We start from the raw sequence: 18102 nt of genomic DNA, 5'->3' as shown, positions 1-18102 counted from the left end.
CATGGGACTAAGTGCGTGAGTAAGACAGCCCACCAGGTCCTATGCCTGCGCACCACAGCGTCCACTGCCCATGGGACTAAGTGCGTGAGTAAGAGGTCTCTGCTTCTTGTGCCTTCTCTTGGGCTCCTTTCCTTGTGTTGGTTTGTCTTGTCCAACTTCAACATGACAGTTTTTGTTTTAATATATATATATCTGAATGTATGTGATTTACCTCTATTTTTTAAAAATGAATAAATGGATGATGAATGAAAACTTAGCCACTATGGTAAAGGTTAACACTGTCACTTACACCTGCAGGGAGAGAGAAAATCAGTTTTTTCCAATAGAGTAACACTGAGTATATCAACCTCTCTAGGACAGGTCTCATGCCCAGGAGGAGTTCACTGACACTTAAAAGACTCCACAGTTTTTTTTTTGTGTGTGTGTGTGTTTGGATTCGGTTAGTTTGGTGGTCTGTTGTTTTTGTTTTGGTATTACTTTATTTTGTTTTCTTGGTTTTAGGGATTTTTTTATTGTATTTTTTTTGAGAAAGAAATTAAAGTTGGGTGACTCAAGAAGGGGAAAAGATAACAGCTCAAGACTCAGCTCCTTCTGCCAAAGTCTGAAAGTTCTGTATGACTGGGTTTTACTAAAATCTAAAGGGATAAAAAATAAGAATCTAAGTTGGAACCTGAAAGGAAATATAAATAATTTGAAGAAAACTAAACAGACATTTATTCAAGTGACAGCGGGAAAAATGTGCAACTTTTACCTTTAAGCATGTTAATTTACTCATTTGCTTCACAGTGATTCAAATGAAATGTGGGCAATGGAGAACTTCAGATACCACACACACACACACACACACACGCACACGCATACACACACACACACACACACACACACACACACACACACTCCTCTCTCTCTCTCTTTCTCCTCTCTCATAATTAAAGAAAAAGGGGAAACAGGTCTTGCTGGGCAGTGCTGGTGCATACCTTTAATGCCAGCACTTGGGAGACACAGAGAGGCAGGAGGATCTCTGTGAACTGTGAGTTCGAGGCCAGCCTGGTCTACAGAGCAAGTTCCAGGGCAGGCTATTAAGCTACACAGAGAAACTCAGTCTCAAAAAGCAAAAAGGGAAATGAAGAAAAGATAAGAAAGAGAGGCAATATAGTTGAGGGAGCATAGGAAAGGTTGGAGGGAGGACAGGAAGGGGGAATTATATAAATACAGTACACATATATAAAGTTTTAAAATTAACTTAATAACATCCTTATGTACATATTTTTATACTGATAATAAAAATAGAAAATCTGAAGAAAGAAGGTTTGCCACTAGAGGGCAATAAATACCTAAAAATAAGGTAATCTCATATTTGAATTACTCAAACACATTTTCTTACATTATCATTAAAAATCCTCAAATCTCTCATTTTAGAATGTCTCTTAGGAAATAAGATGTCAGTAGCGCTAGGATGGCCAGGAAGGTATATGGCAATTACAGTATCCTTCTAAGTAAGGCATCACACTGTCATCACAGGAGGCTCCAAATGCGCTGGATTATACTGAGGTAGAATTACAGACTTAGGCAAATCACATCTGAAGAACCAACTGTTAAACCTCTCCTCAGCCTGCCTTCTTTAAGGACAGAGAGCTCCCGCACTTGCTTTAGCTGGGTGCACCAGCTGGGGCCCGCAAACTCCTGGCTACAGTTCTGTACCCTGCCTGCTTCAGAGAGATATGACAATTCTCCATCACCAGCTTCCCACAGGACCCTGACTCAGGTCACCAGCAACGCTCAAACTGCTATCATTTATCAACATCATTTTGACTAACTTAAATGAAAAGCCCTTTGTTTCTATGAGGACACAACCTATAAATTATTTCAGATCACAGTCCAAATTTTTACCAGTTGAAATTATAAAAAAATGACTTAAAACGTGCGGTTCAGCATTTGGACAACCATAGAGTGACACAGATTCAGTAACAATCATTCAAAAGGTACAAGTACATATTGAGAACCTACTTCGAGCAGGACACCAGTCAGCGACACAGCAGTCCTCAGAATAAAGCCTTTGCCCTCCTGCCCCGCCCTCTAGTAAGATTGGAGCTCAAGGCTAGGTATGGTGGGGCACTGCTTTAACCCCAGCACTCAGGAGGCAGAGACAGGATCTCTGAGTCTGCCTGCGGCTAGCTGTCTACACAGCAAGCTCCAGAGTGATGGGAAAAAGCTTGAGTACAGTGACGAAAACCCTGCAGTGAGTCGGGAGTCCCTGGGAACCGCCCTAGACGGAAAGGCCATCTTTTCAAACGCCCTGATGAGTAGCTTGCCGAGAGTGCTCAGGAGACAGCAAGGAGACGGAGACGCAGCACCGCACACCACACACGTGCTGAGCTAGAGGGAGCTAGAGGAAGCAGGGGCAATGACAGGGCAGCAGAGACGGGGACGGGAAGGGTGGGGGTGCTCGGGAAAGTAAGGGTTGTGAATTCCGACCACTCTCATCTCACAACTGGAGCTGAGTGCTCCATGCTTTAACAACAAGGGAATCTGTCTGTGAGAATCTCTTGCCCTTTGATAACCATTACCCGTGTGGAAGAAGTACAATACCTAATAACTCCAGTACAGATCACTTAAGGAAAGTCATGCAGGAAAGCAGTACATACTCAGTCCGTATTTCTGGGTCACTGTGACAGGAATGACACATGGCACTGAATCGAGACACAAAGAAGTCATAACGTCTATGATAGGATGGTGTATCTTCTTCAATATTGGCAAATTTGACAAACTAAAAAACAAAAACAACAATACAAACAATAGATGTCACCTTTTAGAAGCGAGGAAACGCATTTACCTCCTTATCTGTTACACTAACAAGCAACACCCAAATAAGCAATGGATACACGGACACCACATACTGCATATGTACAGAAGGAATTGGTAATAATGGACTTTTAGGAAAAGGGTAACACAGCTTTCTAAATAAAGCATCTTGCAACCTAGTTAATATACTGAGAAATTTACTGTTACACTTTGTTTAGCATTTTCAAATTGCTATAATGAACAGATCGCTTTTAAAATAGGAAAAAAAAGAGGTAGAAACAAAACAAAAACGGACACTCAGACCTTCCTTAAATATAAGGGAGAAGTTCCAGGAGGTAAACCTTCATGGTTTTGTTATTTGTTGACTGTTAGAAATGCAAAGGTGGGTAGCTTCTACTGCCCTGGAGTATAAAGAGCTGACTATAAAATGTGAGGCCACTCGAGAGCAGCCTTCCCTGTCCCAGCTCTGCAAACCAGAAGTTCTCTTGTGCTAACTTCTTCAGTGAGGTGGAGAAAAACAGAGAAAGACACTTAGATCTGCCTCTGTCCTCTACATATACATACACTGGTGTGGAAACTCCTACACACATTCACATACCACACACACACACACACACATACAAACGCCACACAATAATAAACAAAAGACTAAAATGGAAAACAGAGTTTAAAGTAGAAAACAGATGTAAGGTGTCTGGAGCTAGGCCGGCAGCCCAGCAAGTCACAGGGAAAGAGCCTTGTCACAGCCCTGTGCGGTGCTGGGCTCACAGGCAAGCATGAGACTGAACCAGACCATTATGTGGGCTCTTACCCACTAGCCCACGCCTCCAGGCCTGATCACACACGTTCCCTTATCCAGCTTTGGAACCCAAAGTGTTTCAGATCTCATATTTGCACTGAATGCACAGGTTATTTGTTCAGCTTTGTTATGAAGTATCCTTAATCGGAAAATTCTATCACAGAGCTCTAGCCATTGTGGCCTTTGGAGCATTTCTGACTTCTGATTAGGAAGGCTTAAAGTGTATCTAAGTATAATTATTTTATAATATCTTAAACATTTTTTGAAGCAATGTATATATGAGCATAATGAAATAGGTATACTTATTTTTGAAGTTATTTACAACAAAAAAGGAGTAAGAATAAGTGTCTGTTACAATTTCTTTTTTAAATGTAAAGTGTTTGATATATTTTATTAACTCTTTGAGAATTTTATATGAATTCAATATATTTTAATCATATTCACCATCCACTCATCCCAGATTTATCCCTAATCCCCTACACCTTCTCCCAACTTCACGCCTTTTTTTCCTACCATAAATTTCTGACACAAAGGACAACCTAAGCAAATTTTGTCCATTATTGTCATACTGGATCATCATCATCATAAAGAGGTAAATGTCACAAATTAGAATAAAATATGCAAATACCATCAATAAATATTGAACAGAGTAAATCAACATCTATCAGCACCACTGAAAAATTAAAATTAGGCTTTCAGGATGTGATTTAATATAGTCACTAAAGATAAGTTATGCGGATTTTTTTGTCTTTTGTGCAATGACTCATTAAAGCAATACTAATGGCATTGCTGGCTACAAGCACAGAAACTTCTGGAAATTCACACTATCCCCTCCACACAGCTATTAAACCATTCTCGTAAACTTCCTCATCCAATTGTAAAGGCAATAGGAGAAACTTCTAGGCGCTGTCATACCTGAAACTAACCTAACCTAGCTGCATCTGGAAGTATCCACTCTTTGTCCCTGAGATAAAAGGACAAAATCATGACAGGGGTTCTGAGTGAATTTATTCTATTACACACTCTAGCTTTTGTAATGTGTATCATGCTCTGGGAGCTTCACACACAGAGACCTCATCAGACTGGATCATTTCTCATTTCATAGGTGAGAAACTGAGACACGGGTTAGCTAAGTTGCCTAAACTACAAGGCTACAAGTGCACACGTGACACAGACCAGGGCAGCTGGACTCAGATGCACAATGGGAGTCGTGATCCACATTAGCTCTTGTATCTGAAATTACGCCTGTAGTGGTTTAGATGAGAATGGCCCCACAGATGCTCACGTCTGAACACTTGCTCCCTGGCTAGAACTCTTAGGGAAAGATGAGGTGCTGTGGCCTTGTTGGAGGAGGTATGTAACTCCAGGTGGACTTTGAGGTTTCAAAGCCCAGGCCAGGTCTGTCAGTCTCTCTCTTTGCCTGCTGCCTGTGATCAGGACGTAAAGTCTCAGGGACTGCTCCATGGCCACGCCTGCCAGCTTCCTGCCATGATGGTCACAGACTAGCCCTATAAAACTCAGAACGCCCCCAATTAAATGCTCTCTCCTCTAAGTTGCCTTAGCCATGCTGTCTCTCCACATTAACAGAACAGTAACTAAGACAACGTCTAAACAATGACAGATCAAGTGATTCTGGTAGTTTTTAGTAAACTATGGATGGGAACACAAAGTATTCACATAGGCTATATAACTTAAGTGTCCCCACACAGACGGAAAATATAAAATGAAAGCAGAAATGGAAGACCAGAAGTCCCCTCTTTCAGCTTCACTGTCACAGAGTGCTATCTTCCATCTTGTATGTAAAAACTATGCTCTTAAATAACGTAGTCAGTAGAAACAATTCAGAAGTAGGCTAAGGAGGGGAACACAAACGCTGGCTTCACAGCCAAGGACTAGGGGCAAAAGAGTATGTCCAACCAATAATAATGGGATATATGGACAATAGAGAACGCTTAACTCATGCAATCGGATATAAAATAACTCGAAGTAGATAACAGAACTGAACTATAAAAGGGGTAAATCCTTGACCCTGGATTTGGCAACGGTTTCTTATAAAGCATGCTAAAAGCACCAAAAGAAAAGAAAAGGAAAAAAGAAGCAGGCTGCATCAAAATTAAACACTTCAGTGACTGAAAGCAAGTCATCATTGAAGTAGAAAACAAACCACAGAACTAGAAGACAACACTGCAAGTTACATGTATCTGACAGAACACTGAATCAAGGGTACATGAGGATTTTTAAAAGCAATCCAGTTGTAAAAAATAAAGATTTGGATAGACATTAATCCAGACACACGCAGAAAGCCTATAATGTGAAGAAGCTTGAGTGGAAACCAGAAAACGATAAAACTACAATGAACCGGCACACTGCATTCTAACTTATCTACTCATGTAACTATGGACACCGTGACCTTTTCATGTTTACAAGTCTATGCACAGACATAGGTTTTCCACTCTGGTGATATATGCTAAACAGGGTAATCGTTGAGTCATACGAAAACTGTGTGACCGTTAGTGGTAAATCATATACAGCTCAATAAAGCTTTTGCTTTTGGAAAGCAGTAAAATAAAACAATAGTGTGCAAAATTAGCACTGTAACAGGCAAGTCCGAGCAAATAAAACTGACAAGAATAGACTCATTTAGAAGCAGGTGTTTCCAGAATGATAGGTTAATATCACCAGCTCAATAAACAGGGTCGTCTGTTGTTCAAATGCCCTGACTGGGAAACTGCTTTCTATCAGACAGAAGCATCCTAAGAAGAGATTAATTCTAGATATACTGATTAAACTTAGTTGGAAAATAAATAATAGCTCTGCTTACAGAATTTGTTCCAAGAACTTGAAGCTTTGGTTCCCCTGATTCCAGGAGCTTTGCTACCATATGAAGGAAGCTTTCTACAAACGGCTTGATGCTTTGAGAATGGCAGGCCATAAGAAGCTGGTCCAACGCCTCCATAGCAATTAGAACATACCTAAATTAAAGGGAAAACAATGTCAAAGCATTTCCAGCACTCTTAATTGCTCTGAGTGCTTTTCACTGGAATAATTAGCTTATTTAGATGCACGGAACATAGAAAGGCAATGTAAACTAAGTAAAAACTAGGTTTAGATATGCAAGTCCTCAAGAGGAAATCCACTAAAGCTAGACTGCACTACTCTATTTCTTCATGGAAACCCGAGAGCTACTGTGTAATCTGCCTGGAGCACCATGAATACTTCTATGTTTTTAACCGTATTTATTTGTATATGTTCTAAATTGTTACTAAAATTCATGTCTGTCTCCAACATACTTTCTTTATATTAGTAAATAAAATATTTATAAATCATATTCATAGATAAAATAGTGCCAGCAACAACAGAGCAATGTAAGGGAATATCTCCATAAAATGCACTTTATAAATCAAGAGGCTTAAAAGATTTCATATAATGCAATTTAGAGTCCATTTTAGTTAACCTTTAATGATCAACCATCAACCTACCTGTACAAACCACCGACATGTTCTATATGTCCTAAGAGGCAATAGAGCAGAGATACAACAAGCCAATGTATGGCTTGGAGAACAGAGTACTCGCAGAAACTAGGGCGATACAATGTCACAACAGAAATGCAAACTGCAAAGCTGTAGCTTTTCAAGTACAGAATGGTGAAGACAGGATTCCTTTATCAACAGACACTGGTACACACTACGCCTGACAAGACTCACGCTCACTCCTCTAAAAGTAAGACAGAAGCTGGGGCAAAAACCACCTGGTAGCAGGATCTTAGCTTGTTTTGAATTTAGACACAGATTTTTAAACACAGTACCACGCCTTTAGAACTATTTTCCATTAGAAGTTAACAAAACGAACTGATGATAAAACTAGTGGCAACGGTTCATACCACAGTTCCCACACCACCTGAGACACAGGAAAAGCAACTATAGGGGTCTCACACTTTGCTCCGCATATTCTTCTAAGGTTTTATCCTCTGTATATTGTTTTGGCCTGACTACTTGGCACATAAATTTACAAGACAACTTCGCCTAGAAATATCTTTACAAAGGCAGAAGATTATGAGCAGCACGTATGTTCTTACCCGGAACGATGCCTGACGACATCCCTGCTCAGCCTTTCTGCCAGGTAGGCTCCTATCCGATCGAGCTTCTCCGGTGCAGACACGGCATAAAAGGTCAACTTCTCCATATCAGCTTTAACAAGGCCATCCTGAAGTTTATGATGACAAATACACAATCCGTTACTTTCTAGTTCATTTATTCATTCAGTGTTGCCTGACTTACATCTCATCCCTTTCCAATTCATTTATTCATCCAAAGTGTTGTCTGAGTTACATCTCATCCTTGAGGACTAAATTAATCCACATTTATGCTAAAACTTTTAGGTATAAACTCTTTCGTGCTAATATTAAAAGTTGTACATGCTCAGGACACTTTAAAAGTTAAAAGAAATATCCCACTAAGGCAAAGCATTTAAAGGACCTTCACAAGCAATAACTATCTCTAGAACTTTCATTTATAGATTAGTAGCTAACAGTGTGTAGCAATGAAATATGTTTTACTAAAAAAAATTCCTGAGAAACTGCCATACTGATTGAACCCAAAGCTTGTCTAGTGGCTAAATCCCAACTCCTACATATGGCTTTTTTAATTATTCAGAATTTGCTGGCATCATAAAAATCTGTTGTAATTAATCCATTAAAACATTCAGAACAGTGTTTGTGTCAGCAGTACACCCCTGATGTGGGCTAACATAGGTTACCTTTACCTTCTACAGATGGTTACATTGATAACACACCCATAATGTGGCCTAACGTAGGTCACTTTTATTTTCTACAGATGATTCCAGTTCTCTTGTGTTTTGAGGCAGGGTCTCTCTGTGTAGCCCAGGGTGTTTTGTTACACACTACCTAGACCAGGCTGGCCTTGAACTCCCTGAGATCTGCCTGCCTCTGCCTTTGAGTGCTGGGGTTAAAAGAGGCCACCACCCTACTCAACCCAATGATCCTTCCTATCTTAATGAAAGAGTCAACATCACCTTCAATGTCTGGGCTAGGTGCGGTCTAAGTAACTACACTGCTCATGTCTATGGGATGGGTGAGAAGGGAGATGGAGAGATGTGTGGGACGGTGAGATCCACAATTACTAACCCTGTATGTCGGTGTTCTCACTTTCACCTGCCCACCTGACAGCCTGATGTAGCCACACAAGCATATTTTGTCTCTGTTTTGCTAAAACCTCTACTCTGCAGGTACATTGCAATTCTGCTGGTCATGCCTTCTTTCGCTCAGCTTATGGCCTAGCAGTAGAGGTACTTTCCTCAAGCTCTCAGCTTCCTCTGAACACCCTTCCCATGCCTTCTCCAACCCACCCTCCACTGGCTCTCTGGGATGATCTGGGATGTTTCTAGTGCGAGGAACATCTTTTAGCTCACGGTGCTTATCTTCACTGTTACACTTTAGCATTGGGTCGTCACATTCATTAAACAAATACTGAATTCCAACTCCATGCCCGGCACTATGACAGACACCACATAAGCCATACTCGACAAAGAACTGCATTTGTTAAGAAAGAGCTCTTGAGAACTGACACAGGTCCTACGAATTGCTTCCTTGAAATGGCAGGTGATAATTACAGGAAACCATTTACTTGTCTCCGTCAACTCTTTAAAGGCAGGGACTGGGGCACATACACTTCTGCATCTAAGCACCTACTGTCTGAATCATCCAACGCATTGCAAGAATCTTGTGCTCAAAAAAATAACAAACATGACAACTGAGCTGTATTTACCACATGTATGTAGGGTTCATGGAAAGTGATTTAAAAATCTATTTTACAGATGACTGCTACTTAAACACAAGGTTTCTGAACCTTGAACCAGTCCTCAGACCTATTACTAGGGTTCAAAGCTCAGCACTTAATACAAGTTAAAGAAAGTGGTTTAGACACCTTGGGCTGTTTTCCCATTTCTTCACACTCTGTCCTCCACCTGGACTTTAGTAACTATGTATCCCATACTTCTCAGGAATATGGCAATCTATGTGTGGCCATCAATTTAACTTCCCACTGTACCTTTTAGCTAGGCAATATGAGCTTTCATTTGGATAGTCTAATTGATCAATCTGTCTTCACCTTGAACACATCTAAGTTCCCATGCATTTTTCTCTTACCTTACTTGTAAGAAAGACACCTTTCTCTAAATAAGGGCCTTTAATGCTTAGAACAACTTACTTCCTCCACAATGCTTCCCAGAGAATGCCAACACCCTGCGATGCTTTCTTGCATTAAAGGCAAAACCATTACCACCTGCATTTTATTTACTAATTTATATATCATGACTAATATTTAATATGCTTGATGCAAGTCAATCAAACTCCTTAAAAGCAAACTTCATATTTTACAGGGGTTTTTTATATGTCAAATGATCCAGATTTTTTTATATCCCACAAATGATAGCTGATAGCCAATAGTATTTATGGATAGCTTTCTATATACAGATGACCACTTAAATAAGTTTTAATCAAAAGTAGGACGTATCAACCTTAAATTAATGTTAACATAACCAAAAAACAGTTAACATTAAACAATATTCTGGAAATCAATTTGCATAACATTTTATGTTCATTTATCAGAAACCTAAGGAGCCTTGGAAAACCTAAGCAATGTTCAACAAACCCAGAAAGCAGTCAGCCTAAACATTTCAATTGATTTATTTAAGAAAGGAAAAAAAAAGCAATTGCGGGAGTGTTATTTTTGGTTTTTGAGGCAGGGTTCATTATGTAGCCCAGGCTGACCCCAAACTCCACCATATCTAGTGTCTCAGTCAGGACTTGTTTTTGTGACAATATGCTATGACCAAAAGCAAGTTAGCAGGGAAAGGGTGTGTTATAGCTTGTGGTCCATCATCCTGGGACATCAGGGCAGGAACTCGAGGCAGGACCCTAGAAGCAGTAGGGATCTGGAGTCATGGAGGAGAGCTGTGTATACTAGCTTGCTCCGCGTGGCTTGCCCAGTGCGCCTTCTTACACATCCAGGACCATCAGCCTAGCGGTACAGTGTCAGCAGTAAGCTGGGCTCCCACATCAGTCCAGAAGATGCCGCAAATAGCACATCTTACAGCCAATCTGGTGGGGGGTTTCTTAATTGAGATTCCCTCTTTCCGGATGACTCTAGCTTCTGTCAGGGTGACATAAAGCTAGCCAGTATACCTGGATAAACACTACTTAAGAAAAAGGCCAACAGTTTCTTTCTACAATACTCTCTCAATTCTATTCTATTCCTAATTGCTCTTTGGATCTAGGTCAGATTTCATTTCCTTTGTCTTTCTGCTAATCCCAAATTGGCTCTGATTACTCAAGCAGCATCCCTAGTTTCTTTCTTTACCACACTCCTCCAGGGCATTAGAACTGCTGATACTCTGTCCACACGCTCACGGACTGCAGAAGCCATTCCCTGCTCACAACTGCATCCTGGGCATACAGGATACGTACGGCACAGGATCCAGTGTTCGGTGAGTGCTACCAAACTCTCTAAATGAAAAAGGACACCGTGCATCTACCATTTTAGATTTGTACCTAGCATCTGACAAAGATAAGCGAGCAAGGGTCATGGGAAAGCTAAAAAGGAAAGTACAGTAGCTCACATGATGATACACGGGGAAAAAAGAGAAATGAAAGGAGGAAAACCTTAGGGAGGTCAGCAGGGGGCAGAATGGGTCAGCAAAGAGAAGGACCAGTAGATGGAGATAAATTACTTTTGGATCTTCGGGGAATATGTTGTCCACCAGGCGTTTATAGCGAGGACGCAGAGCGGAGCAGCAGCAACACACTCCTGTTTAAAAAAAGGAGTATAAAGATTAATATCATAAAATGACCCAGAAATTCATGTTTCTATTTCAAGTAAGTTTAAGCTGGCAGCAAGAGAAAAGGCATGCAAATTGAAAATTAAGGAAGTTAGTTTTTTTCTGCCCCTTCCTCAAAACTCAGCGGGTACTAGGACGACATGAACACACAGTCTCCCACATCAACTTAGTTCCGGTCAGTAAACTCATGGCCACACCTGCCTTTACCGTCTCCTGCCACCTCCAGTCTCCCTGTCTATCTCACATGCACAGGAGCCCTGCATGTCCGGAAAGTCAGGAGCCGCCCTGTGTCCTCCAACTAGAATGTGGCCAACGATCTAAGTCCTCCTTGAAACCTCTGGCCACCCTCACTCACTCCGATCACCCAACACACTAAATAACTTTCCTCGTGTCTTACTGTTTATCATTAGCACCCCCTTCCCCAGAATGCAAGCGTGGAGGAAGGCAGACATTATTCTTTTACTCACTGGTAAATCCCAAGCTATCCCATGACGCAGTAGGCACTGAGATATTTATTGAATGAGTGTGTGCCTCTACTTCAACAACGCCTTTGTTGCTATACTTCCCACTCTGTCACCTAGGTTAGAAGTCACATCTTATCTGCACCTGTCTCTACACCTTCCTAACTGGTTTCCCAGCCTCTTCTGATGGTATTTATAGCTCATTTTTAGCAAAGTCATTATACTGATGCTTTCAGGAGCTCGCTGACAATGACTTAAACACATAAAAATGCCCTAGTGTTTTATACTGTCCTTCAAAGCTATACCCTTCCTGTTACTAGCCATTCTTTATATGTCACACACTTAGCATATTCCAAAACAGCTTAGCTTTAAAATGGATGTGTTCTAAACTGTGAAAACATGTGAAAAACAGACGAGCTTTAAAACTAAATTGCAAATGAAACAAAGATTGGAGAATCTGCAACAAACAATGTCTGTCTCATAAACCTTTCATAGAAACAAGACTAATAAACAGAAAAAGGCATCAATGACCTAGGAGACTTTACTCCAATTCTTGTATGAATGATACATGACCTGGGTAAGGCATTTCAGCTACTTGGAAAGAACTATGAATGAGATGGATCAATCAGTTTTATTATCCGGAACACCAACAACTTTGTAAGAACAGTGGCCTTGAAATACCATAACATGATTCCCTGGCTTATGAGCTGAGGTGGGAAGTCTGTGTCACCATGCATTTACATGTGTCTAGAAACTAAGACAAGATACAGGAGAACACCTGAAATAGGAGAAAGGTCGTTTAGTAAGCAGAACCTCTGCAATTACATCAAGTGATATTAAATAGGAAGCAATTTTCTGAAGATCCCAAATTCCTTATGAAGTATGTGCTATTTACCAAGTGTTCAGAATAGGCCAAAATAACAGCATAAAGCTGAGTCCAGGTTTACAGTAACGTGAGAACTTCAAAGCAATGAAGATGACCTGTCTCTTCACAACAAGAAAGCACTGTGCACATGACTCAGCATTCCTAGCAAACAAGACTTGCCTATGGTCACCACAGCAGCAAGAGTCTGCGAGGGTAGGGCTGGAGAGATGACTTAGTGATTCAGAGCATTGGCTACTCTCCCAGAGGACTCACGCTCCCTTCCCAGTACCCACATGGTGGCTCAAAACCATCTGTAATTTCAGTCCTGAGGTCAACACATACATACTTAAAAGTTAAAAAATCTGCAGCAAAAGAAATCAGTAACTCGGGCAAGAGTAATGGCCAGATGAAATCACCATCTAAAAGCTCCAGTCTCTTCTCTACCACAGACACAAGAAATGGAAGAGGTTTTATCTTTTGAGGAATTTATAAATTGTCATAAAAAACAGTTAACAATTCAGCAATACATACTACTTGGTATACTGGAAAAAAGTGAGTATTTCCCATTGTTTGAAAAGCTTTAACAATTCCCAATAACCCAAATACTATAGAGTTAAACTTCCAGATTAACATCAAAACGATTTGAATAATACGTAGACCCCAAAACAAAACAATCACTTGAGTACTGGGGGAAGGGGGTGCAGAACGCTAAATCAGCACAAAGCAAAAATCCTATTTCTAATAAATTAATATCAAAAGTGTACCATGCCAAGGTCACAGGACTCTGCAGTGCTGTGACGATGACGCCAATAATCTAGCGAGAGTCTAAGACACACATGTGGCCAGCACTAGTGGGAGGGAGTCACATACCGTGAACTCACTTGTCATGGCAAAGGGCAGGCAGTGGAGCTACACACAGGTCCTAGGCCTTGAGCATCCTAGGTACTGTGGAGTTACCCGTGAGAAGATGCTCAGCGAGCTAACTTCGCTTTCACGAGCACTTTCTGACAGTACACACAGCTGCTGAGAGAACCTGAAAAGTCAACTTGAATCTGGGCCGCCAACAATTATCCTGGTCCTTGTTAAGGGCAAAGTGCAAAAGATGTAACCATCAGTCAGGCACACGGGTGACCTATCTAACTACCTGAAATTCTCTCCCGTACATCACCTACACGAGCTATTTAACTAAGCTGCATACAAGCGCGTGGTACGGAAGCACTTAGGGAAACGGCACCGAGTATTAGTGACGAAGGGAAAGCAGCTCCTCAACAGAGGCAAGCAGGAGGAGACACAGCCTTTTAGAGAATACCGAGAGCAGTGTGAGCCCTTTGCTGTAAATGAGCCCTCGGTACATGTCATATATATATGTATATACATACACATGGTTCACAACAACTTTCACAATGAGTAAGAACACGGAGGATGACTGTTCAGAACACAGCAGCACAGCACTGTTTACCACAGGATCACTCACGCCTCTGCCCACAGCAGCGGATCTGCACCAAACTGCAGAGCTCGAAGGGTGGAGGGCGCTGCAGTCAAGCCCAGACCCCATGCTCAAACAGAAACCGCACACTAACTCAAGTGCCCACTGGAAGGCGAAGCTTCGGCTTCCTACAGTTCTTACATGCACACCTCGGAAGTGAAGAAGGCGCTGCCACGTTAGGGAAGGAATAACCAGAGACTTTCTCAGAAAAGCCCAAACAAACACTTTTCAACTATGTATATAGATGAGAGCATGCACAAAGATAGAAAATTAGCTCCAAATTTTCAATTCACTCAGTTATGTAAAAGGCAATATTTGGTAAAAAACAAACAAGGATGTAGCAATAAAAATTACAGAAGCAACTGATCTAAATATTCAAATAAGAGAATACTGTATTTATAAACAGGCTTAAGAAAAACTCACTGGACCTACTCAAGTAAAGACACGTGGATGACTCCCCTGGAGAAGGAAACTCATATGGTTTCTCCAGCTCTGCTGCAGGCACCTGAACATAGTCCTTCATGGTGTGAGACTGACTTCAGTCCATCTCCCTGCTCCGTGATCCTGCTGCTGGGGAAGTGCCTGGGTCACTTTACTGCTAATTAATTAACAGAGAGCAGAGTGCTGGCTTATCTAAATTCTTGCTGACATTAAATACAAAGCTATCCAGAACTTGATATTATCCCTATCAAATTCTAAGACCAATTAGCTTTAAATAAGATCTTAAATATTTGTATTGCTTCTTCAACAAACATGTCTTTCTAGAGCTTAAGTAAGAAAATGAGTCTACCTGTATTCCTTTACCTTAGAAGTCTTTCCTCTTTCTGATTCTAGCTTCTAACCCCTTCTAACAAACTCACTCAAGCCCTAGTAACATCCTACTTGAACTTTTCAGGGTACAATTTGTAAAAGCACAGAGAATATGCATATAAACAATCAGAAACAAAACAAATAAAATGTCAAGTAAATGGAAGTCAAAAATACCCTTTGATTAACTCAATTTCGCACATAACAGAAATAAGAGCAAGGAGAGGCAGATGGGAGGCTTTGGAAGGAGGGAAGGGGAATATGTAATATTATCTCAAAAAGTAAAAAAATAATTTGTAAAAGCCATTATTTCCTCTAGTATACGTTTAGAAGGCTCAAGAGGAATAGCTATACTGCCAGGAAATGAAACTCAAGCACACTAGAAACAGGAGATTATGAATCAAAACAGAACCAGAACGCTGGAGCGATGGCTCAGCAGTCAGCAGTGCCTGCTGGTTTAAATACCAGCAGCTACATAACCAACGGGGTATCCTGCACTTACCTGTAACCCCAGCTCCAACAGGAGAGCCTATCTTCCAGCCACCTGAGAAAGCAAGAGGCCAAGGAGAGGCCCTGCCTCAGAGGGACCGGCACAGAATGGCAGAGGACACTAGATGTCCTCTATGAACACGCCCAAACATCCATTTAAGGGGACACACACACACACACACACACACACACACACACTAAACAAAATTAAACACAACAAAAACAAAACGGGGGCAGGCAGCATATTCTGGTAGTGTGTGGACAGATTTAGGGGCAATTTGAGACTTAGGAGTGAACAGGAAAACTACTAAGTACTTCTCATGGTCACAATCCCAGCATGATAAAATTAAAACACTTGTTTTTGTTGCTGTGTTGTTAAACAGTATTGAAGCCGTTATCTATCAAGTGTTTTCAATTCTCATATGTAGTATACGAGGAATTCGCTGATACGGGTACAGGCTGCTGTACTCCGTGGCTGTCTGGGATGTGTGCATGTGTGTTTATGGTGGTGCATGTGTGTACAGGCCCACCCACATGTGCATGCATGTGGAGGCAGAGGACAGCTTCGGTTGTTCCTCTGCAGCTGTCTGCCTCTACACCGCTCTTCCTTGAGTCAGGGTTTCTCACGGCCTGGATGCCACGAAGGCGGCTCGCACAGCTGGCCAGCAAACCCCACGGTCTTCCTGTCTGGGACTCCCTACCCTGAGATCCCACCACGCCACACATGTTGTTTGCTTCCTTCTGGCTGTTAGCCACAGGGACTGGTGAGGTGGCTTAGAGCTTAAGAGTGTGCACGGCTCTTCCAGAGTACCTGAGCTTCAGCTCCTGCCTTGCACCCACATTGGGCAGCTCACCATTGTCTCTAACTCAGTCCATGGGCTCCGATGCCTCCCTGGACACTTGCTGCACACTTACTCCCACACAGACACACACAGACTTCAAAATGAAACGAATTCTTTAAGAAACAAAGGACTCAGGACACCAAGCGCTTCACTCACTGGGCCTTCCTGCCAGTCCCACAGTCTGTCCACTGTCTCTGTGTCCGTCTATCCTGACCCCTCTAGCACTGAACTCACTGAGTTACGTGCACGCCTACCTTTACCGGCAGAACGTCACACTCGTGTTGGACATTCTGGCACAGAGCATGCATTGACAAAAATGTTAATTCACCAAGTGAACAAGGACAAAAAGTTAACTCTGAAAAGTGTATTTAATACCCGCTCCTGTGTAGTTGTTAAAAATCAAACCAGTGATGATAAAGAAGCTTCTGCCCACGAAGTCCTAGTAAATAAATATCACACAATAAAGTTTCTATATGAATGAGTGACTGTCCATTGACTGATTTTGACGATAAAATTGATAATCTAGGTGAAGAGAGACAAACTTTTGCTGGCAGTTTTTAAAACTCCCCCACTTTACGATCCTCAGCTCTGTGGTACCCAACCCTTCTAGAAGAGACTACCGAGGCTAGTCATTAGCTTACTGTCAGAACAAATGTTTGCCTCATGCAATCACAGTCATCCTCCAGTCTCGTCACCCGTGCCCTTTTCCACACACCTCCTGCTCTCCTGTGCTGTGAACACTTGGGGACATGGGACGCCCAGGGTCAAGTGGACCACGCAGTCATGAGGGCCACAGAAACAGAGCAGAGGCCAAACGGAGTGACTCAGGTGCAGCAGGGCTCCCTGAGGACCAAGCACCTCGAGGGCTCGGTGAGGACGAGCAGGACCGAGCTACGAGATTGGTGAGGCGGTGAAAGGCAACCACACTGAAACAGAACAAGCGATACAGTGTGGCCCAGGGAAGCCAGAGTGCACTTTCCAGAGCCCCGGCCTGGAGAGGAGCAGAGCCCAGGGAAACCAGAGTGCATATTCCAGAGCCCATTCTAGAGCCCCGGCCTGGAGAGAGCAGGACCCAGGGAAGCCAGAGTGCACATTCCAGATCCCCTGCCTGGAGAGGAGCAGGGCCCAGGGAAGCCAGAGTGCATATTCCAGAGCCCTGGCCTGGAGAGGATCAGGGCCCCGAGGAAACACGGGGAAGAAGGTCAAGGGAGAGGGAAAGCAGCCTCCCCGCTTCGGGAGTGTGCTCCTGTTAAAGGGATTTGAATCCATTAGGAGTATTTCATTACAGGTCATTCCGCATGTAATCATGCACCACCTCTCCTTTAGGTCTCGGTTTCCCCAGAGGGTTTTTATTCCCAGACACGCAGATCCTTCAGGTGGAAAGGACAACAGTTCAATGAATGAGTAAAGCAGTAACCACTTAGAAGACAGCCTCCAGGGACCAAACTCCTGCATGCTTCCTTTCTCAAACCATTCTGAGACAATACTATTCATTTTTCTTAAAGTTACCTTTTCTTCTCTAGTCAGTCTGTTATTTACCTATATCCAACAACCCTCTCCCATATTATTGCACTTTTAGTGAAACAAACAAAAATATTGGGCACTAGGAAGCCTTTCTGTTTAAAGGAAGTCAGCATGTGCATATAAATCTACCTTTAACTGTGCTGTGTAGCATACTTCCTTGACGTTTTAAAAAA

The 18102-nt window shown here is 42.1% G+C and overlaps 1 protein-coding gene across 2 annotated transcripts in view; it reads right to left on the bottom strand.

Moving 5' to 3' along the window:
- Positions 1 to 18102, bottom strand: part of Efr3a (EFR3 homolog A) — an 87763-nt gene that overhangs the window by 45518 nt on the left and 24143 nt on the right. Inside the window, exons 2-5 of one of the 2 annotated variants that reach the window (XM_005078689.4) lie at positions 11348 to 11424; positions 7677 to 7804; positions 6423 to 6573; positions 2646 to 2767 (exon numbers count right to left, since the gene is read on the bottom strand). In XM_005078689.4, the coding sequence (XP_005078746.1) occupies positions 2646 to 2767; positions 6423 to 6573; positions 7677 to 7804; positions 11348 to 11424 (478 nt within the window). Of the gene's footprint in view, positions 1 to 2645; positions 2768 to 6422; positions 6574 to 7676; positions 7805 to 11279; positions 11425 to 18102 lie in introns of those variants that run through there. The other variant, XM_013119528.3, reaches the window with a different exon arrangement.

This window comes from Mesocricetus auratus, unplaced genomic scaffold, assembly GCF_017639785.1.
Source record: "Mesocricetus auratus isolate SY011 unplaced genomic scaffold, BCM_Maur_2.0 Super-Scaffold_100023, whole genome shotgun sequence".
In the NCBI taxonomy this organism is placed as follows: domain Eukaryota; kingdom Metazoa; phylum Chordata; class Mammalia; order Rodentia; family Cricetidae; genus Mesocricetus; species Mesocricetus auratus.
This window is presented reverse-complemented; position numbering and strand designations above follow the sequence as displayed.